The 25,180-nt window shown below is 39.8% G+C and overlaps 1 protein-coding gene across 1 annotated transcript in view; it reads left to right on the top strand.

The window, feature by feature from the left end:
• LOC122817164 (DNA (cytosine-5)-methyltransferase 3B-like) overlaps positions 1 to 24,574 on the top strand; it is a 1,566,941-nt gene extending 1,542,367 nt beyond the window's left edge. The window contains exon 22 of the mRNA XM_044090371.1: positions 21,482 to 24,574. Within this exon, the coding sequence (XP_043946306.1) occupies positions 21,482 to 21,623 (142 nt within the window). The 3' untranslated portion in view covers positions 21,624 to 24,574. The remainder of the gene's footprint in view (positions 1 to 21,481) is intronic.
• Positions 24,575 to 25,180: the final 606 nt, after the last annotated feature.

Raw genomic sequence — 25,180 nt, 5'->3', positions numbered from 1 at the left:
TTTTCAGTGTACACTGCACAGAATTTGATGAATTCTGTAGATAGGGAAATTTTGGGGGTGATTTTTTTTATTATTCATATTTTCTTGCTGACTTCATGTCCTCATGATACCAGTCTGTTACTCAGACTGCATATTTCTGTTTTTTGAGGCATGCTTTTGTTTTCCTCTTCATTAATTCCTCTTTCTGAGGCATGCTTTTGTTTGCCTTATTCTTGGAAGATGTAACATACAGATGTTCTTGTGTTTCACTGTTGCAGTCATCACATTTGGGTTTTCTGCTTGCAGCAGCCCTTAGCTGGCCTGATTATCAAAGTCTTGGGTCCTGCGTCGGTTGCTGTCTCATCTTCCATGACGTCAGGTAGTCAGGGGTATAAAGCATGCAGCCGACGTCATTACATCAGTCTTTCTTGCCATGTGGTGCCTGAAACAGAAGCAATTCGCAAGTGCCGGTCGGCCAACTCCTGAAATTTTCGTTTTTGAGTTTCAGAACCAAAGTCTTCAACTAAAGCTAAGTACCCCGTTGGGGAAACTTTTTCTTGCTCTAAAACGATGTCAGTCAAAGTCAAGAATTATATTTCTTGTGGAAAGCAAATACCTTATAAAGATTTTCATTCGTACTGTATTCCTTGCCTAGGCCCTGACCACAACTTACCTCATTGTCGGTTATGTGCCTTATTTAAGCAACAAACTATTCGTTGTCGGTATAGTTACGCTTCTAAATATTTTGGTACTCGGTTCAGTTATCCAGATATGTCTTCGGTTAGCATCTGACTACCGACATTCCGAAAAAACTCAAAGATAAAGACAGACAGGCCGTCTACGTCCAAAGCTGCCAACAACGCTTCTCCTAAGCCAGTCGCCAGTTCCCTAGTACTCAGTGAAGCGCTTTCGCAGCCCCTGATACCCGCTACTTCAGATTCGCAGGCCTCTCCTGAGACCCATTCGGAGTCCGGAATTCCGCGAGATGCTTCAACTGTGGAACTTGCGGATGTCTCTACCTTGGATGGGTCTAGAGCTGCTGTGCAGGCACTGGCTTCTGAGGGTGTATTCAGGGCTACTGACTTGTATATTAAACTGACGCCATCTTCTTCTTCAAGGCTTAAATCTCGAACCATGCCTAGAAAACCGACACCCAGACCGCATGGTCAGGCCTATTTGCCTAAAAACAAATGATAAGAATGGCTGAAGACCTTATTACTTTAATCATGGGAAGTCAACTTTCTCCCTCTAGGAGACCAAGGACTGAATTTGCTTATGATACTTTTGACCAGGATTCTGAAATTTCTGTTTCCTCTGATGACCAGGATTCACCCTTATCTACCTACGAGGATTCTGATGGAGAGGACACTATTCCCTCTGCTTCCCCCCAGTGGATTTCTCTTTTGGTGAAACCTTGCATACTCTTATGGGGCATTTTTGTTAGGAAAGCCAAGATTACTCTGATTCTAAAAAGAGGCTTAGAGATTTCTTACTCCTACCCCAGCACAGGCCTTTAGCTATCCCTCCTGTACTAAACATTGTTGATGATGCCTTTTCGGAATCTAGCTTGGCCCCTGACTCTTTACCTCCTGCTCCCAGAAAACGTGATAGATATTACAGGGTTCCTGACTCTCACAAGATGTTCTTCGTGTTTCACAGTTGCAGTCATTACACTTGGGTTATCCTGCTGGCAGGCTACCCTCAGTCGGCCTGAATTCCAAAGTCTAGGTCCGGCGTCGGTTGCTTTCGCCTCTTCCCTGACGTCAGTGCGCCAGGGGTATAAAAGATGCAGCCGACGCCATTTTCTTCAGTCTTTCTTGCCGCGCGGTGCCCGAAGCAGAAGCAGTTCGCAAGTGCCGGTCGGCCGACTCCTGAGATTTTCGTGTTCGAATTTCAGATCTGAAGTCTTCATTAAAAGCTAAGTACCCCGTTGGGGAAAACTTTTTTCTTACTCCAGACCAGTGTCAGAAAAAGTTAATAGTTGTATTTCTTGTGGGAAGCAAATACCTCATAAGGATTTTCACTCTTACTGTATTCCTTGCCTAGGCCCTGACCACAGCGTTGCTTGTTGTCGGGTTTGTGCTAGATTTAACCAGCGCACTATAAAGCGCCGTTACAATTTTGCTTTTCACTATTTTGGCAGAAGATTTAATTACACAATGCCGTCGGATATCCAGCCGACTACCACAGTTCACAAGAAACGCAAAGAAAAAGAAAAGGACAGGCATCCGAGGTCTAAAACTGACGACGAGGCTTCTTCTAAGCCAGTCGCTGGTTCACCGGCTCTCAGTGAGGCGCTTTCGCAGCCCCTGACGCCCGCTACTGTGGACCCGCAGGCCGCAACAGACTCCCACATGGAGTCGCTAGGCCACTGGAAGCTCAAGGTATTGGACCTTCGGAAACTATTCCCTCAGATGGATATGGAGCCGCTGAGCAGGCATCGGCTTCTGAGGGCGTTTTCAGACCTACTCAATTGTACATTAAAGCGACTCCAGTTACAAAGGCAAAGACTAAAGCATCTTTAAAGATAAAGAAACAAGTACAACAGCCTCATGGTCAGGCCTCCATGCCCAAAAAACAGATGCTCAAAATGGCCGAAGACTTAATTACTTTGATCAGGGGTTCCCATCCCGCTCCTGATAAGAGGCCTAGGCAAGAGACAGAATATGAATCTTCAGATCAGGTTTCCATTTCTTCAGATTCCTCTTCTGATCAGGAATACTCTTTTCCTCACTATGAGGATTCTGATGCTGAAGAATCTATCCCTTCGGCCTCTCCTTCTGAGGATTACTCTTTTGGGGAAACCTTGCATACCATCAGGGAACATTTCCACTGGGAGAGCCAAGATTATTCTGAATCTAAGAAAAGACTCAGGGACTTTCTTTTACTCCCACAACACAGGCCCCTAGCTATTCCACCTGTGTTAGACATTGTAGATTATGTATTTTCAGAGTCCAGTCTGACCCCTGACTCCTTACATCCAGCTCCTGTTAAGCAGGACAGGTACTACAGGGTGCCTGACTCTCATAAATTCCTTTTCAAGAACCCTGCTGCTGACCCAGAAACTAGTTCTCAGGGTCCCAAGGGGGTCAAAGCATCCACTGCAAAAAACCCTACCCCCTCTGACAGGGATTCTAGGGCATTAGACAGATGGGGAAAGAAGATTTATACCTCTGCTACCTTGGCTATAAGAGCTTTAAATTGTCAATTTCATATGCTCAAATATCAGCAATATATTATGTCACTGCTTAAACAGAAAATGTTGAAAATTCTGAAGGTGCTGAAAACAAAGAAATGCAGGATTTATTGCATGCAGCTGTGCAACTTGGAAAGCATTCTTTGCAATGTGGTTTTGATTCTTTGGAGGCCTCCTGTAGGGCCACTGTCACGGGTTCTGTCATTAGGAGATATGCTTGGTTAAAGGAACAAAATTTACCAGATCATGTTAAAACAAAATTATTGGATGCTCCATTACAGCATGATACTTTGTTTGGTGTTAAAGCAGAAGAGGTGTTAAAGAAAATGGAGGAAGACAAGGAACTACCATTCACTCTACCCCCTGGATGGAGGACAAAGCTAAATCTATACAAACAGTCAAGGATTTCTTACAGGTACAGCCTCCAAGATTTAGCAGACACTGGCCTACTAAGAATTGGTCCTTTCCAGTGTCAGACAGACCATAAAGGGGCAGATACAGACACCAAAGAGGCAGATCCCAGCCCCAAGGTTCATACAGGTCTAAACAATGGGGTGCTTCTACTTCCAAAAGTGGAGAAGACAAATCACAGCCTTACAGGAAACAGTCCCAATGACTTCCTCCTGCCTACGCCAAGCACTTATCTTCTGGCAGCGCCTTTAGGGGGAAAACTAGCACTTTTTTCTCAAAATTGGCACATAATAACCCAGGACAAATGGGTCTTAGACATAGTGTCACAGGGCTGCAAGTTTCACTTTCATACCCTGCCAAGGGCAAACGGTTGGCCAGACCTACCAAAAAAACAATGGGCAGAGGCACAAAAACAAGTCTCATCCCTCATGGACATGAGGGCCATTCAACAAGTACCAGAGCAGGGACAAGGATTTTATTCAAGACTGTTCTTAGTACCCAGAAAGGACAAAGCCTGGAGACCAATACTGGACCTATCTGTTCTGAACATATATCTGGATATACCAAAATTCAAAACATTGACCTTACAGCAAGAAGGCTTGGCTTATGACTTTAGACCTAAAAGAGGCATACCTGCATGTCCCAGTCAGACAAACATGCAGAAGATACCTCAGATTCAAAGCTGGCTCAATGCACTATCAATTCTCTGCACTGCCCTTTGGCTTATCTACTGTGCCCAGGGTCTTCACAAAGTGCCTGGCACCAGTAATTGCATTCTGCAGACGAAGAGGAATTCAGATATATCCTTACTTGCACGACTGCCTCATTCAAGCAGAGAACAAGGACATTCTACTACAGCATCTGGCGTTTGTAAAAAGATTACTACCATGCCTAGGGTACACAGTCAACGAACAAAAATCAAAACTAGTACCCTCTCAAGAGATATTCCTGGGTGCAAGCTTAAATACAACTGCCCAGATGGCTTATCTCACGCCAGACAAACAAAGGCAACTGATTACCTACTTCACACTGTTGGCAACAAAGGCCCAGTTATCTGCAAGAAAAATTCTGCAGGCTTTGGGCTTCATTGCATCCTGCATTCTACTAATTCCATATGCAAGACTGCATATGAGGAAACTTCAATGGTACCTAAAAAGTGTTTGGACTCAGCATTGCCACAGCCTGCAAACAATAATTATTCTCATTCCCTGCCGCAACAGGAGTTTCGATGGTGGGCGAAGGCCTGTCACCAGAATAAGGGACAGCCATTCACCTTACCCCCAGCCAGGCAGACATTGACAGCGGATGCATCAGATCATGCCTGGGGGGGCACACATGGCAGGAAGATGTATTCAAGGCACATGGTCCGCCAACCAAATGCTGTTCAGAATACCCTGACAGCCCTCAAGGACCTACGTCATCCGGGACAACTACTGATAAAGACAGACAATACCACGGTCATGTGGTATATAAACAAGCAGGGAGGCACTCATTCTTACCCCCTATGCAGACCAGCCATGACTTTGTGGGACACAGCATTGACTTACCAAGTACATCTGCGGGCACAGTTCCTGCCAGGAAAGATAAATACTCTGGCAGACGAACTAAGCAGAAACCTCATGGATCCCCACGAATGGAAATTGGATCCACAAGTCTTCAACATGATAACAAGGAAATGGGGATGCCCGGACATAGACCTATTTGCCTCTCCTCACAGCTGCCAACTAAAGAGATTCTGCACAAGGACTTATCACAGACAAGCATGAAAAGTGGATGCCCTATCTTTTAGCTGGAAAAACGTAACCGTATATGCCTTTCCTCCACTGCCTCTCCTCCCCAAGGTACTCCTGAAGGTCAGACAAGAGAAGCCAAAAATGATACTGATTGCCCCAGACTGGCCATTCCAGTACTGGTATCCAATCCTAAGGAACTTGTCTCATTGCCCAGCCTGGACCTTACCTCAAATACCTCACCTACTGTCCCAACAAAACAATCAGATCCTGCACAGCCAACTCAAAACCTTAAATCTGGCAGCATGGAGGATAATGTAGTCATACAAAACACTCCTCTCACTAAAGTGGTGATGGATGTCATTTTGGAGGCCAGGAGGCCTAGTACTAGAAAATCTTATGCTGGAAAATGGAAGAGATTCTGTGCCTGGAACCAGGCACAAGGAATTGACACAGCAGTACCAAATATTCCTCAGATTTTGCAGTACTTAACTGAGATGTTGGACAAATGCCTATCCTTTTCATCAATTAAAATTCATGCCTCTGCCATTTTGGCTCATTACAATACAAAGCCACCAATCTTTTCTCATCCTTTGTTAAGGCAATACCTCAGAGGAGCCAAAAACTTAAGGCCTCCAAGGAGATCACCAATACCTGCATGGGACCTCAATTATGTTTTGGAAAAACTCACTCTGCCTCGTTTTGATCCAGCCGCTACAGCTGATATAAAGTTTTTATCTTGGAAAACAGCTCTGCTCCTAGCAAAACCTCTGCAAGACGAGTCTCAGAGCTGCAGGCACTCATGGCTGTGGAACCTTTTATCATTTTTTATCCAGACAGGATTTCTCTGAGGACAAACCCGACATTTATGCCTAAGGTAGTGTCAAGTGTGGCCCTTAACCAAACTATTCATCTGCCTACTTTTTATCCAAACCCACAGAATAAGGGAGAGAGAATTCTGCAGTCTTTGGACATACACATACAGCTATGCTTCTACTTGAACAGAACCAAAGCTTTCAGAAAGACTGATCAACTACTAGTGGCATATGCTGCAGGAGCACAAGGAAAGGCTATCTCAAAGCAGACTATTTCAAAGTGGATAGGCCACTGCATTCATTTCTGCTGTTCACAATATGGCAAGTCAGTGCCTAAGGGCATTAGGCCACATTCTACCAGAGCAGCAGCCACTTCAGCAGCCTTCCTCAGGGGAGTACCAACCAAAGACATTTTAAAGGCTACTACCTGGAGTTCAGTGCACACCTTTACAAAGCACTGTCATTTACCACTCTACTCTAAATCCAGGGCAGGCTTTGCCACTGCAGTTCTGCAGGGCCTCATAGCCGCTCCTAATGCTATTTAGCTCCAGCCTCCCAACCATAGCTTTGAGACTCAACCCAAGTGTAATGACTGTAACAGTGAAACACGAAGAACATAGTACAGTTGTGTACACTTACCATAAATGTAGATGTTCGAGTGTATTCACTGTTGCAGTCCAGGTTACCCACCTACCATCCCCCATCTCTTTGCTGGAACTTATCTACACCTCTCTAATCTATACAACCTATGTGGTATATTTGCTTGTAGATTAAGGTATTATATATTTTGGTGCATGCATGTTTTATTGGCATATTTTTAGCCTACCCTTTTGGGGGTACCTGACATCTGGGGCAAGAAAAACTAAAGAAAATGGCGTCGACTGCATCTTTTATACCCCTGACGCACTGACTTCAGGGGAAGAGGCAACAGCAACCGACGCTGGACCTAGACTTTGGAATTCAGGCCAACTGAGGGTAGCCTGCCAGCAGGATAACCCAAGTGTAATGACTGCAACAGTGAATACAGTCGAACATCTACATTTATGGTAAGTGTACACAACTGTACTTTCCTTTTTAAAAACCTACTGCAGATCCTGAGACCATTTCACAGGGACCCAAGGACATTAAGGCTACTACTGCAAAAAATCCTACCCCTTCTGATAGAGACTCCAGGGCGCTGGATAGGTGGGGTAAGAAGGTATACACTTCTGCAACCTTGGCCTTTAGGGCCTTAAATTTCCAGTTTCATATGTTAAAGTATCAGCAGCATTTTATTGGATTGCTTAAACAGAAAATGATGTTGATTCCTGACTGTGCTGAAAAATAAGGATTTGCAGGATTTAATGCATTCTGCTGAACAGGTTGGAAAACATACTTTGCAATGTGGTTTTGATTCACTAGAGGCATCTTGCAGGGCTGCTGTCACTGGGTCTGTACTTAGAAGGCATGCTTGGCTTAAGGAGCAATCCTTGCCAGATCATGTTAAAGCTAAATTGCTGGATGCTTCCTTAAATCAGGACTGCCTGTTTGGCAACAAAGCAGAATAAGTTCTTAAAAAGATGGAAAAAGCTAAATCTATGCAAACTGTTACAGATTTCCTACAAGTACAGCCTCCAAGATTTAGTAGGCATTGGCCCTCTAAGAATTGGTCCTTTCCTTCCTCTTCCAGGCCTTCTCGGTCCAAACCCAGAACCAGCAGAACACCCAGGCTTCAGTCCCAGGTTACGCACAGGACTAAGCAGTAGGGGGCTCCCACTTCCAAATCAAGGAGTAGTAAGACAACTCCCTATGGTAAACTGTCTCAATGACTTAACTTTAAAGCTTGCAAGCACTTCTCAACTGACTGCTCCTTTAGGTGGAAAGATTGCTCTGCAGGCAAAAACTGGAAACTCATTACCCAGGACAAATGGGTTTTAAATATTGTTTCCCACGGATACAGATTTCACTTCCACACGTTACCAACCCAAAACGGTTGGCCAGATCTACCCCCAAATCAGTGAACAGAGGCTCAAAAGCAAGTACTCTCTCTCTTAAGCATAAAGGCTATTCAAACTGTACCAGGAGAGGAAAAGGGACAAGGTTTCTAATCAAGACTTTTCCTGGTACCCTGAAAAAACAAAACAACACATGGCATCCTATTCTGGACCTTTCTATCTTAAATACCTTTTTGGTGATTCCAAAATTCTAGATGGTTGCTTCCTATGCTATGCAAAGATGCCTGGTTGGCAACACTGGATTTAAAGGAAGCCTACCTGCACATCCCAATCAGGGAATCTTAGGTTCATAGGTTCATACTAGGCTATCTGCCCTAGGGCTTTTATAAGCCTAGCCAGAGTGGTGTTTGACTTTCGCCACCCATTTTAAATTAATTTTGCTATGCCCTTTTTCGAGGTTAGTATACTGTGCCTCTGTCAAACAGTGACACAGAAGTGATACCTGGGGTAAACCTACGATCTCCCATCCCCTCATCAGGATTCCTCTTGAAGAGAGTCAATGAGGGACTCTGCCTAAACTGGACTGGGATTTTATTCCAGAGTGAAGGGAGCCTCTGGGTTATGAATCTGTCCCTCCAGCATGTCCTATTTATTTCAGTGCTGAGGTTCAAGTCTCTCGAGCGCGCAGCTCAATGGGATTTGGATTTTCTGAGGTGCAGCATGTCCATTAATTCCGGGTTGGACATGGCTTTATACGTCAGGCACAGATTGCCTCTGAGCAGGCGGTATGCCACTGAGTAGAGCTGGAGTTTCTTTAACCGGGCAGCATATGGCATCTGTTTGAGCCCTTTGATCCTCTTGGTGAGGTACTTTTGGGGTCTTTCCAGTTGCTGCAGGTGTCTGGTAAGGTACATCCCAAAAGGGGCATTGTACTCAATTATGGGCCTGATGAGGGATGAGTAAAGAGGCACGATGACCTCCCCTGATCTAGATGTGAATCCCTTCATGATTAGGTGGGCTATATAAAATGTTTTTCTAACCACTCTGGCCATGTGGTTGTCAAATGAGAGATTGCTATCAACTTGGGTCCCCAGGTCCCTAATTACTTCTTCTGTACTTAATGGATTACCACCTATGTGGTAATTTGTGGGCACTGTGTTTTTGCCAAAGGGAAAGACTATACACTTTTTGGCGTTTAGCTTGAGGCCATGGCTCTGGCACCAGTTGTCTGTTTCTATGAAGCCCTTTTGGAGGATGCTTGTGTCGGCTGGAGAGTCTATTATGGCGCCGAGTTTGCAGTCATCTGCGAACTTGGTCAGCCACAGTCCTTCCGTGTCGGCCTGTACCTCCGAGAAATATATACCGAACAAGAGAGGTCCCAGGACTGAGCCTTGTGGGATGCCACTTGTAACTGGTTTGGAGTCTGACATGGCACCAGCAATTCTAACCATGTGGGTTCTGTCCTTGAGCCAGTTTTCAACCCATCTAGTGACATAGGGGTTTATATTTAAGCTGGTGAGCTTATCTATAATGCCCGAGTGGGGTATTGTATCGAAGGCTTTTGCGAGGTCCAGGTAGGCTGTGTGGACCACCTTCCCCTCGTCAGTGGCCTTGGTGACTGTTTCAAAGAAATCGACCAGGTTTAAGAGGCAGAATCTGCCCTTAACAAAGCTGAACTGGGTAGGATCCAGTGTCTGTAGGTCCCCAGTATCTTTATTTATGAGGTCCATGATGATCCTTTCCATAGCTTTGCAGACCAAGCTAGTCAGGCTTATGGGGCGATAGTTTCCAGGATCCGTTGAGGCACCACCTCTGTGGAGAGGGTCCACTGTTGCTGTACGCCACTCTTTGGGTACATATCCTGTAGTAATGCTGAAATTGAACAGTAGTTTTATGTTTGGGTTTAGCTCTTCTTGGAGTTCATGTAGGACGCAGCCCGGGACACCGTGTGGTCCCATTGATGCTGTGTTTTTTGCTTTGGAGAGCTCTTACCTGAGCATCTGAGATGTCAGGGGGGGGCAGCACTCTGCTGGGATAGATATTTGCCCTTTTGGTGACGAGGGGGGGGAGTTTGCGCTGAACCTGTCAGCTTGGATGTTGGCAATGTCTGTGGGTTCGATGTATTTTTTGTCATTTTGGACTAATTCTGAGCATATCTGGGAATTCCCACCCAGGTTCCTAACATAACTAAAGAAAGCCTTGTGATTATCCTTAGTGTCCTGTGCAATTTTTCTCTCGAAGCTGGCCTTAAACGATTTTATGAGTGCCCGTAGTTTTTTGCTAATACTGATCAGAGATGCCTTCCCTTTTTGGGATTTTGCTCTATTGTGTAGTAGCTTCCTCCTTCTATTGTATAGTTTGTTTATGGATGGGGTCCACCAGACAGGACGTCTGCCTTTGGAGATATATATATAATTGCTTCCCATTAGGGGGGCACCTGACATCTGGGGCAAGGAAAACTGATGTAATGGCGTCGGCTGCATGCTTTATACCCCTGACTACCTGATTTCATGGAGGATGAGACAGCAACCGACGCAGGACCCAAGACTTTGATATTCAGGCCAACTAAGGGCTACTGCAAGCAGATAACCCAAATTTGATGACTGCAACAGTGAATACACTCGAACATCTATATTAATGGTAAGTGTACACAACTGTACTTTTTTAAAATAGTCAGTCTACTACATACCTTGCTAACCAAGTTAGTGGGATGCTCCAAAGACCCTTTTTCAGCCATGACCTGGACCAAGAATTCAGTAGCAATTCACAGATATGTAATGAAACAAATTGTTTTATGTATTTATTTATTGGATGCTTAATTACTTTCCAGATTTTCAGGAAGGCAGTAACAATTCACTGAAAATTAATAAAACATAGAATTTGCATTGCAGTACACATACAATGGAATTGTTTTAGAATTCTGATACATATTGTTGGAAATTGTCAAGTGTTTTAGGCAAAACAGAAATTTTCACTTTAGTATTAACTCTTAATAAATATGTAGTAAGTTGATAAGGATTTGCCAGGAGAATTAATCAGTTAGACAATGAATAAACTGTTCATCATTTTGTCTGCTGCAGTAACCTTTGGCTGTTTTTGTTTATCTTGCCCAGGATACAATGACCAGCCAGCTCTACAAAGCTCTGGCTCCCTCTCAAACCTTCACTCTGAGTGCTGATTGGACAGCCCATTTGTGGAGGGAAATCAACATTCCAATTGAAAATTACTTCAAAAAAAGTCCAGTATGTTCTTGCAACCTCAGAGACTTCACGGGAAACAGCAACTGGCTATAGGCTTCATTTCTGGCAGATAAATCTCCACAGGGAACCCCTTCCACTTAGAAAATATTGCATTTTTTTAAATTTTATTAATATCAGACATTTCTTGTCAGAAACCGCTATTTTTAGAGCAGGACTTTTTATTGAATACTTTTGCGAGAAAAAAATGTACTGCTTTTGAGGCATTTTTTTAAACACCTTTATTGAATTATCACTTGTGACATAGGCACTTTTATCTGACGTGAGGATTTAAACTTTGGAAATTGTTTATATGTAGTTAAAACACTATTTGAGTGTTTTAATACTTGTGCACACTTAGTAACTACTTGCCTTCATTATTTTACTGCCTGAGACATTTTCATTGAAGGTGTTTTATTTAAGCAGTGTGAAGTGATATTTCATGGTTGTAAATGTATTTTATGTTTGGTGCTTGAGTACACTTCATGACATCTTTTCTTCATTTCTTGTTTTCTCTCAGTGCACTTTCTGTGCTGTGAAGGGGGCTTAAAAGTTCTGACAGGATTTTGAGGGACTGTGTAAAGAAGTGTTTATCTGCTGCGACTGTGAACACTTGTCAGTCTATTTACCTTCCAACTAATTCGTCTCAGCAGATGTTACTAGCAATTAGGCTTCTTCCTCAGCTACAGCACATATTCTTACACTGGTCCTGCTGTTCCTTCTCCCAACATACATTAAAAAAAAAAAAAAAAACAGTAGAAGCACAAGCCCTTGCCTTCAGTGTGAGATCAGTCAATGCCTCAGCTGATGGTAGCTGACTCTGCAGTGGTCATTGCTGGTTTCCTAGACCACTTACTGTTTTTCTGGAATACCACTGGTTTAGCCTTGCTGACTGCTATGGAATAGGGTGGTCAGACATGTCAACTTCAGCAGTTCCAGTGTCCGATCTGGATATGGGAGAACCATCCATTTTAGGTCTAGAAGACACCCCAGGAGGTTCCCCTCAGGGTGGCTAGGGAAAGAGACCTCTTGCTTGGGATGATATGCCTTCCACTTCTTGGTCTTCCTCCTAAGATGTCGGTAGAAAAAGGAAAACAAAGTTTAGACATTGATCATTCAGAGATATTTTGTCTGTTCTTAAGAATGGTTTTCTTACCTTAGCCAGGAGTTTATTGCAGTCTTTCTATCCTGGAGAGTAGAAACCATCCCTGAGGAAAATATGTCAGATGATTCTGGCATAGACAGAAACAGGGTCTTTTCTTTGTGTGACTCTCAAGCCAAAGAGTGATTCAGAGGAAAGTTTGTCATCCTGTTCAACTCCATTTGAGGACTTTCCCTTTTCTAAGATAAGTTCCAGGATGAATTATATATTTTTGTTGGAATAAATGGAACTTCCTCCTAAAATAAGGCAAGATTATGACATGTTGCAAGTGGATTTTCCTTATGTTATACCATTTCCTCCTATTATGCTTTGAAGGATGTGTTCAGTGCTGCCTAGAACAAGCCTGACCCTCAGCCTTCAGTCACCCCCCAGCCACACACACACACACACACACACACACACACACACACACACACACACACACACACACACACACACACACACCACACACTTATTAATACCAGTCATAGTCCTGTAGATAAGTAGGTAAGGTATTATACAGATTTCTTAAGATAATTTTCTTCTTCCCATCTGTTTTGTCAGGTGTTGACAGCTTGTGGGATTGTTCTGCCACACTTACTTCAGGTGGTAGGTCCTTTGTGAATCCTAGAATTTCTAGCCTGTCCTTAGGTGTTTAAACATGCAATGAAGGGTGTGTATGATTGCGCAGATACTTATGTCTAGGGCCACTACTACTACTGTTTTGAGGAGATATATCTGGATACTTACTGAAAAGTTTTTGGATGAGGTAAAGTCTGAGATTTTTAGCTATATATTGCAGGTGGTAAGGTTTTGTTTGACCCTGCTACTCATGTTCTTAAACAGTTTGATGACAGAGGGAAATTAATTAATGGAGTTACTAAGATCTTTCATGACCCTGCATAATAAATATTTCAAACCCTCTGTTTTTTTTTCTTTTAAAAGAATGACTGTGCCAGCATTCCTTCTCCCCCATCTCTACATCTCAAGTTTGTCCAATATATTGGCTCTCAACCTTTTCCTTTGGCGACAGATTGTTTCAGACTCTTGGGAACTAATATTGGTTCAGTAGGATTACAGTTGGTAGTAGAAATAGCATCATGAGAGTGTGGCAATAGGCGATAGATTCCAACCGCTTTCTGATGTGAAATAAAGCACTTATGTAAAGTTTTGAAGAGACACAACCAACATAAAGTTGTAGTAAGTAGCTTTATCCTTCTCCCTGTGTAAAATATGTATGTTATTGTCCTTGAAGTATCAGATTCTTCAACTGAAACTGCATTGAAGTATTATGTGATGGCTCACATTTTTTCCTTCTCAGGACTTTACAAGTCTGTCTACAAGTGGTGGGAGTACTATGGTGGCCTGTTCCATTACATGAAAGCTAACATTTGGGGGCTGCTTCTTTGATTCTGCAAGGGTCTCTCAATGCAGTGACAGTTTTAACACCTCTGTAGTGTTGGGGGAGGGGCTGTCACTTCCTCTTGGACTACAAAAGAAAACCCTGAACAAAGGCCTGTGATTTAGCTACTTTTCTGACTGTAGCTGGATAACTTCAAAGTATAGTGTAAAACAAGCTCTGAGCCAAACATAAATGAGGGTGATTAGAGACAGAAAAGAAGCAGTCCTTTTACAGAAAGTAAAAGAAAATAACAGTGATCCACACAAATCCCATTATATGTCAGTGGTACGGGAATTCATGGTTACATCCTTATGTCTGGCATGAGTCATACAAAGCATCATTGGAAAAAGAACGGGTTGAGGGAAAACAAGATCTCCCCATTCGTAGCCATGTTGTGGAAAACAGGCTAAAATTACAAATAAATCACTTAGAGTGATTTTGAGGTGTTAAAATAGGTAAGGAAACAAAGGTAGAGTGAAAAAAAACAGATTTCTTTAGTTCTAGGGCTTTCCATTGTCAAGTTATGTTAGCATGTTTATCCAGTTCACAGTCAGATGTAGTTTCTTAGCTAGATCACCTTTTACTGTAACAGTGGCATAGTTGAGCATCAGTTTCCAGACCATACCTCTCAACTGTCCCAGATTTTGCAGAATGTCTGTGATTTCTGCTCATATTTTTGCCTCGTCCCTCATAAGGAGTTTCATTTTGCTGTAAATCACTGAGTTTTGCAATCAGTCACTAATGCCAGACATTAGAGTTTCATACTTCGTATTGTTTTTAAAATGGATGTTGACACAAAATTTGTTATTCAATTTACTTTTTTAAGGGAATTAGAGTAATACTTAAAAATGTACCTGATTTTGGGCCTTTTCATCCATTGTTTTTGACTTTGTCCAGAATTCTTAAGCCAAACATTTGAGAGGTATAGCCAAGTGGAAAGGGATGACACTGGAGAATTTAGAAAACCAGTATCATTGTTATAAATGGGTTTGAGATTGTGCAGTTTGGCTGTAAAATGAAGAGAAACTTCAGTTGTGATTTCAGTATCCATAGGATTTCTTGTGGATTTAACCCTTTTAGATTAGGGAATCACCTGTCAGAATCTGGAATATATGATTCTGAAGGACTGGGCATGCACAGAATTACTGCATAAACTACAGTGCTGGGGGTAAGTCAGTGCTGCTGCTGACTGCCAGAGTAGATATTTTCTTATTTACATCCACTTGCTTGCGTAAAGTATTTCTTACTGGTCAAGTAACAAGCAGGTTAAAAACAGTGCTTGTTTCTCCTGGATTGGGTGATTTCCTTTTATTTGGAGAAGTAATCTCGACTCTGACTCACATCCGGACACACACTTTGTACACAGACACACTTACTTCCCCAACGCTTGCATATTTCCTCAGTTTCATTAAGCAAAAAGAAATAAATGTCTACATTGCACTGCCATTACAACAAAACATAAAAAAGTCAATTTCCTGTCTGGCACCACTGCAAAACTACAGGTATTGCATCTGCTTTCTTTTGATTGTTGGTATATAGCATGATGACAGTAAGAATCCCTTGGAGATGGTAGTCACTAGCATTAAGAACACAGGAACTAGTACAAGAATGCTTGCATGTATCTATTTATTCATGAATTAAAGGTAGAAGGATTTAGTCCCCAGGTTCCATTTCCATCCATATGAAGACAGGTGCATCAGGTCTGTTGCAAAGCCAACCATATATAAGTAGAGAACAACTGCAGTAAATATTATTGTTAAGTTTGCAAACAGAGCAGTAATCTGCCAAAGTCTTTATTTCATATATGTAGGCTCACAGTGTTTGATCATGCATTCTTTGCATCGAACGTTTAGTTAGTAAGATTGTTTTTTTGGAACTGCTTATTCATCACAAGATGCCAGCATTTGTTTTGTGAAATTTTGACATAGTGATAGAGTAGTCTGCATGGAATTTTTAAAGTCTGCCAGCTTAACACACTCCCAGGAAACATGTTCCCAATTACCTCTTTCTTCCCCATTACACCTGCAACATTTGTTAACTATGTGAGGAAAAATTCTTTGGAGTCTACTTGGGGTATAAAATACCTATGTAAACACTTCCAAGCAAAGATCCTAAATCTTCTAGACTTTGTTGCATATTTGGGAGACATACATATATATCCCATTTTTTGTGAATTGCTTATCTAATCTCTCTTCCCAATCCTTTCTAACTTCCTCCGATTGATTCTTATAGTTATCATGGCAATATTTTATATGCTCTACTAATTATCCCTTCTTTAACAGCAGCTTCTGTTCGAGTCTGCTAACAACTCTACCAGTGCTGGTCTTTTGCTTAGGAGTCCCCTATTTCTTTGTGTTTTCCTATACGCCGATATCAATCCTTGATAGGGAAGGCAATCTCTATCCTAAAATCCAAATAAATTCTTGGCCTCTTCCCACTCTGTTACCTTTGCCTCTCTAATTATTTGTTCCCGATATCTTGGTTCTTTGCATTTTTCTCCAATAAATTCCAGCCCCGTCTTGCCAATTGTCTGTATCTCTAATTGCAGTCATCCCTATCGGCAGAATCTCCTTTCGCCATTCCCATGTTTGCTAAGTTCTTAGAATACTTTCTGCTATTTTATGAGTATAATATTCTGTATAGCTACTGTTATTCTCCTTAAGGATCTGAATCCAAAATCACAGTCTCTCCTTGTTTCTGGAGTCCCCCCCACCACCACCAATTTGGTTTTCATCCCTTTCCACTTCGAAGTATAGGTCTGTGCTGGTACAATGTATAGGAGCCTTAACTGTGTAGCTCTGAAATACCCCTTCAAATTGGGTCCAAACTGTCTTGTTCTATTGGACGAATCAGCTTATCCCGCTTGACTCTTCCCCTCACAGATAAAATACTTTAGCTCTTTATTTATTGCTACCCACAACTTCTCATCTGGTTGATAAAAATATGCTTGATCTGTGTATAAAACTAAAGGGACTAAAAACATTTTAACTGCTTGTATCTTGCTATCCATATCCACAAAACAAGCTTACAATTTCTTAGTTTTTGTGTTGTCTTTTTAGTCTCTTCCGACGTGTCCTTGAATGCCACACGAGAATCCTTTTTAATCCATACTCCTAAGTTCTTTAATTTATAATGTCCACATAGAGATGGATATTCCTGAACCAATTTGTGTATGGGCACATAATTTACAGCTATTGCCTTTGTTTTAGCTTCATTAATTTTGCATCCTGAAAAATTCTGAAACTGTCTCAAAATGTTCCACAAACTGAAATGTCCTTTTCTGGTTTTATCAGGTATAAAATAATATAATCTGCAGATACAGCCAGCTCTGTTTGACTACCATACCAATTATGTCCTTGAATTTCTGATTCCCTTATTTTCTTTGCCAGTGGCTCCAAATGTAATGCAAATAACAAAGGGGAAAGAGGACACCCCTGCCTTGTTCCTCTGCTCAGATTATCAGAGAGGAACCCAGCCACTTTAATTTTCACCTCTGATCCCTCTTATATCCTCCTAATCAACCTTATAATTTTATTAGAGAATGTAAATGATTCCATTGCCCTGCTCATAAACTTCCAGCTTACTCTGTCAAATGCTTTCTCTGCATCAAGACCCTCCAACAACAGTGTTTTTTTCTTATATTCTGCTTCCTTGTTGATCATCAATATTCTGTTAATGTTGTCAAATATTTGCCTCCCCTGCACAAAACCACACTGATCCATATCTATCACTTTTGGCATCACCTTTGCCATTCTTTTAGCCATTATAGACATAAACACTTAATAATCCTGGTTTCGGATTGAAATGGGCCTATATGAACTGGTTCTGATGGGTCTTTACTCTCTAGGTATTACAGCCATCACTGCTTTTTCCAGGAAGTTGGTGCTTCTCCTCCTCTTAAAATACTGTTAAACAAAACCTTCCAGATGTTAATCAGATTTTTCCCTCCTATCTTCCAAAATTGCACATGAGTACCATATATTAGGTTTATAGGTTCATAGGTTCATACTAGGCTATCTGCCCTAGGGCATTTATAAGCATAGCCAGAGTATGTTTGGCTTTCGCCACCCATTTTAAATTAATTTTGCTATGCCCTTTTTCGAGGTTAGTATACTGTGCCTCTGAAAAATAAAATACCTCCATCAGTTTCGAACCCAGGACCTTGGAAACACTAGTCTGCATGACGTACCACTGGGGACTTTCCTGTGAATTGATTATACATCATCATTTTTATTTCATCTCCTCCTATCCTGTTAGTAGTTGAGCCTCTTCTACCTCTAACCATGGCATATTTAATTTTTCCATAACATTTCCGTTTGTATCGTTTCTTGATTTCCATATTTCTCTGCTTTATACCGACTTTCATAAGCATGAAAGCTGATTATTTCTCCCAGAATTTTCATAAGATCCATTACAGCAGGTTTAGATGGAATATAAGTATATGCCAGTGTAATCCTCCTCCCTTGCAGTAGCCCCTTAGTACTACAAATCTACCATTGTTGTCTTTTTTATCCTCTTCTATCACTGTTGGAGTTCCTGTTGCAGTTAATATAGGTACTTCTCTTTTTCTTTGTCCCATGTTTTCCGCTGAATAGCCATACTGAAAACCTTTCTTTATCAAATTCACATGTTGTGTTATTTCTAAATACTTCCCCTGGAGCATAGCTATTTGCGCTTTACATTTTTAATATAATTCACTCCTCTTTCTTGTATATATCTGTGAGACCATTTGCATTTAAAAATAATATAGAAGGTGTCATTGTGTTAAAAAGTTATTATTCCCACCTTTTATGTGCAACACCTTTTGTGTTACATGCATACATTAATGTTTGGCAGGTTGATCTTTTATACAGTTGTTCCTTGTCATATCCATTTGAACCAATGTCACATCTTAAAAAAACTTTTTTTTTTATTGAAAGCCCTCAAACAAAAAACAAACACCCCCCCAATACACCCATTGAACCTATTGACTTAATAATAACACACAAAAATTATATACATCTTCAAATACTGAAGTTTTACCTTCATAGAGGAACAATTGTCCTACACTGACAGCCAGACTGACATACTTGGATTAACCTAAAAGGAAGGTTATCCATGCTAAGATGCAAGGTACAGCTTGTGCTTCTACCAAGTGCTGTCTGGTTTTGTCTTATCTTTATTACTCTCCCAGATTAGGAAAACCAGTGAATGCTTTCAGAAAACATGATCTCCTAGCCATTGAAAGAAATAAATATTTTGTTTTTGTTGCTCTTTATTGTCTCCATGGAGACATGAGTACCAGATACAGAGTTGCTTCTGCAAATAGTAATTTATTTGCTAGAGGAAAACTTATTATATTCAATGTTCTTTTTTTATTTATTTTCTATCTCTTAAAACATGTTACTAGATCAAGCCAAGAGCCTTAACCTAATCATTCCTCTGTGCAACAATGAGAAAAAGCACATTGATTTGTCTTGTACCCTGCTCTTTTGACCAGACATTTATTCTTTTTGTTATGCTTTATTGCCTACATTTATTAAAACTGAACAAGGAGAAAGAAAGAAAGAAGAAAAAAACAGGGGTACCTGTTTAATTTAGTATCCCCATTCCACTTGAAAAATAACTGAAGAAACTTTACTTTATAGCATGCAGATTATATTATGAATTATAAAAATACCACTGTTAAGAACAAAGTTTTGTTTTACGTACAGTTAACTCTTTCCTTCCTCTTCCCCCCTCCTAAATGTTTGGTCAAACATTGATGGCATGAAGTAGCGCATATGCTTTAGAGTCCCCTACAAGTTTAACAAAGTCAAAAAGATCCAATATTTCCAGGTTTTCTTGCTCTTTCATATTTCGCAAATATAATTAATATCAGCTTTATAATCCCACATTTATTTGTCAATTTTTGAGTTGCTGGTTTTATTCCTGTTGATCTCCATCTCCCATATCCAGTTTCTGCTTCATTTCCAACATACTTCTAGTCAACTCTTGTGCTTTTTTCTGTCTCTCAAGTATTTTCCATTGAAACACTGGAAAAAGTTTCACTGGCACAGTCTCTCTGTGGTCTTTATTACTAGAAGTACAAAAATCAGAATCTCCTTCTGTTTCATAGCTCACTTTGTTGGACAAACTTTTGTATTTCCTCCTTAGTATGCTTTGCATCAAAAATTGGTTTTGTTCCTGCAGAAAAGAATATTTTGACAATAGTTGGGTACAGCAGATTGAATGTCACGCCTGCTTCTCGACTGATTAGTGGAATTAATTTTCTCCTCTTCTGCGTCTACTCTACTCTACTCTACTGTCTCCCACTTTTAGTATTTTGTCCTTCTGCCAGGGTTTTGTCAGAATCAACTCCTTCTGCTGGTAAGACTGGATCTTTACTATTAAAGGTCTAGTTGCTTTCTCGTGGCCATGTTTGGAGCATACACATGATGTGGCCTTTCAATTAACAACTTCTGCTGTGGAATACTAGTCTTATGTGTGGATTCATAACAATTAATACAATCTTTTCCTTCCAGCTTCTCTGATACAGCAGAAAATCGTAAGTTTTCTCTATGTTCTCTGTCCTCTAATGCTATTATTTTTTGAAAAGTCTCTTCTTGAGCAGCATCATATTCAGCTAAACTTTTCTTCATTTCGACCTCTGATTTTTGCAGTTTTATCATCTCATCTGAATATCTGTTTAAAGCTTCTTCCATTTTTCCAGCCTTTTGTTATTTGATTTTATATACTCCTTCAGTATTTTGTTTATTTTAATCAGCTCTGAGTACTTTAGACTTATTTTTTCCTCTGGGTTACTGGAAGTCATGTCTTGCACCAGAGCTGGAGCGTGCACTGTTTTTTTGCTGAACAGCTGCAGAATTCTTCCCAGTCAGTGTTTTTTCCTAACCTTTTGTGATTGATTTTCTTTTAGGTTTTCTGATTTTTTTTTTTGCTGGCAACCAAACAGTGCACTTACTAGCCAGTTACTAAGTTTTCCCAAAAATACAAGTTTACTGACTCTCTTTTCAGAATTCCTGTTTTCACACTGGGAGAGATGAAATTAAGCTGTTAGTGTGCAGCCATCTTGGAAGTCCTGATTAACTGAGTTTTGACCATTGGTCAATGCGTATGCAGAGAAAGTGAGTCAGCAATGTAGTGAAGTGTGTGTATGCATATATATTATATTTTATATATATATATATATATATATATATATATATATATATATATATATATATATATATATATTTATATGCACACACACACACACACACACACACACTGTGACCTTTGCCAGGCCATAAAGATCCATATGTATATGCTCAGATATCATTAGGTAGTTCTTGTCACTGAGTATGACTAAGACATATTTATGTATTATTGTATGAACTACGTTAATCCCTTCCAGACAAATATTTAAGGTTTTCAGTACCCCCAGTGTTTTCAACTAAGAAAATACTGTATGTGTGTTTACAACTAAGTTGTGTTGTATCATTCTGAAGCCCCAGCATGCTTTATTATGGTACAAAAACATGCTTTATTATAGTATACAAAAGTCAATCATATGTAATCTCATTGCTTTTCTTAAGAGCGCCTTAAGATACCTTCCAAAAATCACATGTAAAATCATTATTTTTCTTTAATTGTAATTATTGTGTTCTTTTTTGCAGGATTTTTGGCTTTCCTGTTCATTACACAGATATGTGCAACATGGGACGTAATGCACGCCAAAAGCTCTTAGGACGATCCTGGAGTGTCCCTGTCATTCGGCATTTGTTTGCTCCACTTAAGGATTATTTTGCTTGTGAATAACCAACAGGAATCATTACAAGGGCTGCACTATCCTTTTGTTCATTCATCAAGCAGATATAAAGAGTGGAGTCCCATCACAGAAGTAAACGGAATACAGAGAGCAAGTCACAAAACCATATCTTTCTGGAGAAGAACTGGCCATTGACTGGTGTTGCATTAAGTTAAATATAGTGAAAGTTCCATTGTGGTGGTGATGTGAACTGGATCTGGAGTATTTATGCTCACCTTTACCATAATTTCAGATTTGTTAATGCAGTTTAACTGCAGAACTTGGATAATGTGCTTCTACCATGAGAACACCTTTCATTTATAACTGATTCCAGTTATAATACTTATATGTGCAAACTGGCAACTAAGGACACAGGAACAGAATTTCAAGCTATACAACCTTTCCATACTGTTGTGTTTTTGTCATTATCAGATTTTTTTTTTTGCCTGCTTGTGTCAAACAGATTTGTATTTTTTGGATGATTCTGCTAGAAAATCTTCACTGGCAATGATTTTTTCAAATACAAGTGTAGTATAAGAGGTAGAAAACAACCTTCTAATGTCTAGACACAACGGTGACTTTTAAAAACAATATCAGAACTACTGCTAGTTAAGTACATACTCATAAGTCAAAAGTATGTTCACAAGAAAAGTTGTGAGAGATTTTTTTTTAATGTATATGTGTCAGTGGTGGGAGTTTTTTCCCCTGAAAGTCTAGCATACTGTGTATTTGTGCTGTTTGTATTGCAACATGCATTCTTGATTGGCCACCTACAAAATAGTGAGAATTTCTTTCTAAACAAAATAACGTTTAGGTAGTGTGTTGAAACAGTTCAATGATGGGAGGTATAAAGAAACTGTGAGATTTATCAGGAACTTGTTTTCTGACAGTGAAAGCCAGTGAGTTAACAAAGCATGTTACAGCCATGACTCTCTGAGGTCATTTTAGTGTGAATGTTTTGGTGTGAATTTGCAGATAATTACAGCTGGGTGGTAGGAGATCTCACAATGCACAACAACACTGGTCCATTGTTAAAGGGAAGCACTTATGAACTATGGCCCTTGTAATCAGGTAGCCTGTGAAAACACTTTGAATTAGTTTATTAGGTTTACCAGTACTTGATGGCAATCTAGAAAGCAAATGCCACAACAGTTCTACACTGTCACCATTTCTATTATGCTTTATAACACTAGTGCTAAGTACAGCTGTCCGTCTTAATGATAACATTTTGACGGTGCATACTTTGTGTGAATCTCAAACCTGCTGCTGTGTAATACTTTAAAATTAAAAAATAGTAAAGAAAAATCACAGAGACTACAACAAACCTTTATTAAAACACAGAATTATTGGTAAGCATTTGCGTAGTACACCACTACTATTCATGTAGTGCAAGTAGTTGAGGAACATCATATGCATTAACTTTAACACACTGCAACTGGATAATAGATGTGAACTCAGTTCTCTTATAGCAGTTTTGAGACTTACATTAAGTCTTTCCAGTATGACACTAATATCGTGTTTTTATAAACATTTTTGATATGAGGAACATGCTGTATTTGATCACACATTGGTCGAAGCAGTTTTTAAAACTACAACGTTGGAATGCACAGCAGACAGCCTATCAGTGCTGAACAAGTTATCATCATATAAGGCAGTCTAGATGTCTGCCCATTACAGGTAAATAGTTTAGAAGTTTAGAAAACAACTTTTTTAAGAAATCAGAATGATGTTTTTTTTTTTAATCTGGTCTGTTCATTTTAATTGTTAGTAGCTCTAGAATGTCTCATTCATGAGAACTTAAGTGTAAGGCATATATATGGTTATATAGGTCATAAATACTGCCTTTTGAAGAGTTTTTTTTTTTTTTTTTTGATTTGAATGTTAGTGTAAGGTGAAAAGAAAGAATACATATTGTACATACAGAGAATGTGTAAGAGTTTGCTATAGGAGGTAAATATTGTATGTTTGCGCCAGCACTGCCATTTTATGTGAAACTCATGCAAAATGTCATGAAGTGCATACATCATAATGATGTAACATACGCATCTGTGATAGGTTGTCATCCAAGTGGATTCCAAGCACCGAGCCCCCTTTTCATTACTTAACATAAGAAAGGAGCACGTGATTTAGGTAATCATGTCAGGTAGCCTTTAAGATACAGTGATTGCTGATTCTTTCCTTTTGAAAACTGGTTGTAGAAGTCTTTCAGCTGTGAGTTGCTGAGTCCTTGTAGGCAGTAAGAGCGTGAGAATGCCAATCTTGTAATTGTCACTAATGCAGAATCTTGGATATGTTCAACTAAGGAGCTGCAGTGTCAAAGAAGTGTTAATGTGAGATACTTGAATAGATTTGGCATGAAGTGTGATGTGGCAAATAAGCATGTCCCAGCACATGTACTTCTCACTGTCCTTGACAAATGTTTAATATTAATATTTGAGAGACTGACCCAAAAACTCTTGACATCATTTTGCCTCAGGGACCCCACTGAAAGCATGCGTCATCTCAGCTGGGATACACATTTTAATTGTATTCTTAAAGTTTACATATTCTTAAAGTAACATGGATTTTTTTATAAATCCAGACATTTTCTGTACATTGCAGTAAACGGTTATATATATTTTAAATTATACCCAGTGACCAAATGTGACAAGAAGTTCCATTCTTGGGGCATGATTTGCAGGGGATTGCACCATTTATGGGCTGCATTCATTTTTTTCTATTTACATATTTAACATTTACTATGCTAATATTTAACTTTATAGAGTAAATAACCAAACATTGAAAATATAATCTTTTTTATTTCTTCTTAACATAGTTGAAAAAGATCCTCTGTAAACACTAGCCCTTTTTGTGACAACTCTGCTGACTTTTTAATACTTGTATTCAAAAGTATTATTTTTAAGATCTTTTACTGTAATGTTGGAGTGAATTTTAAAAATATTTTAAAGCATTTATAACTTTACTGTGCAACTGTTTTTTTAGAATTTCTTTGAAAAATGTATATCTTATATTTTTTTAGACAATTTTTCTAATCAATGTTTATAAAAATACAGCATTCTTTGGTACCTGGGTAGACACCATAAATGTATCCTCAGAAAAAAGCTGACTCTCTTTTTTTACAGTTACTGTATTTTGATTTATTTTTAAAAAGAATGATGACAGCTGAAGCTGTATGTCATATTTTTTTTTATTTTTCTATTTACAGTTGCATAAAATATATAAACAAAACTCTTTGTATGTTTCCTTTTTGTTGCAGCTTATTGATGACAGTGCATTTTTTTCTCCCCATGGGACTTTCTTGGACCTTTTTTCTTATCTGTTCTTCGGTACTGTTGAATACATGAAGGAATGTTTTAATTGTACTTTGCACTTTGTAATGTCTGTTTGCAGCTAGCTTCATGGGCTACATGAGAAAAATGAATGACCTGATCAGTCAATCAGCCAGTCAGCTGTTTATTCACTCAAACTAAAATAATTTGCACAATTTCAGGAAAGTAGTATATCAAGGATCGATAAAATCACCATATGTTATGCTCATGCAAATATGTTTATATAGTTATTGTCACAC

Source organism: Protopterus annectens, chromosome 12.part0, assembly GCF_019279795.1.
Source record: "Protopterus annectens isolate FY-2018-M chromosome 12.part0, PAN1.0, whole genome shotgun sequence".
In the NCBI taxonomy this organism is placed as follows: domain Eukaryota; kingdom Metazoa; phylum Chordata; order Ceratodontiformes; family Protopteridae; genus Protopterus; species Protopterus annectens.
This window is presented reverse-complemented; position numbering and strand designations above follow the sequence as displayed.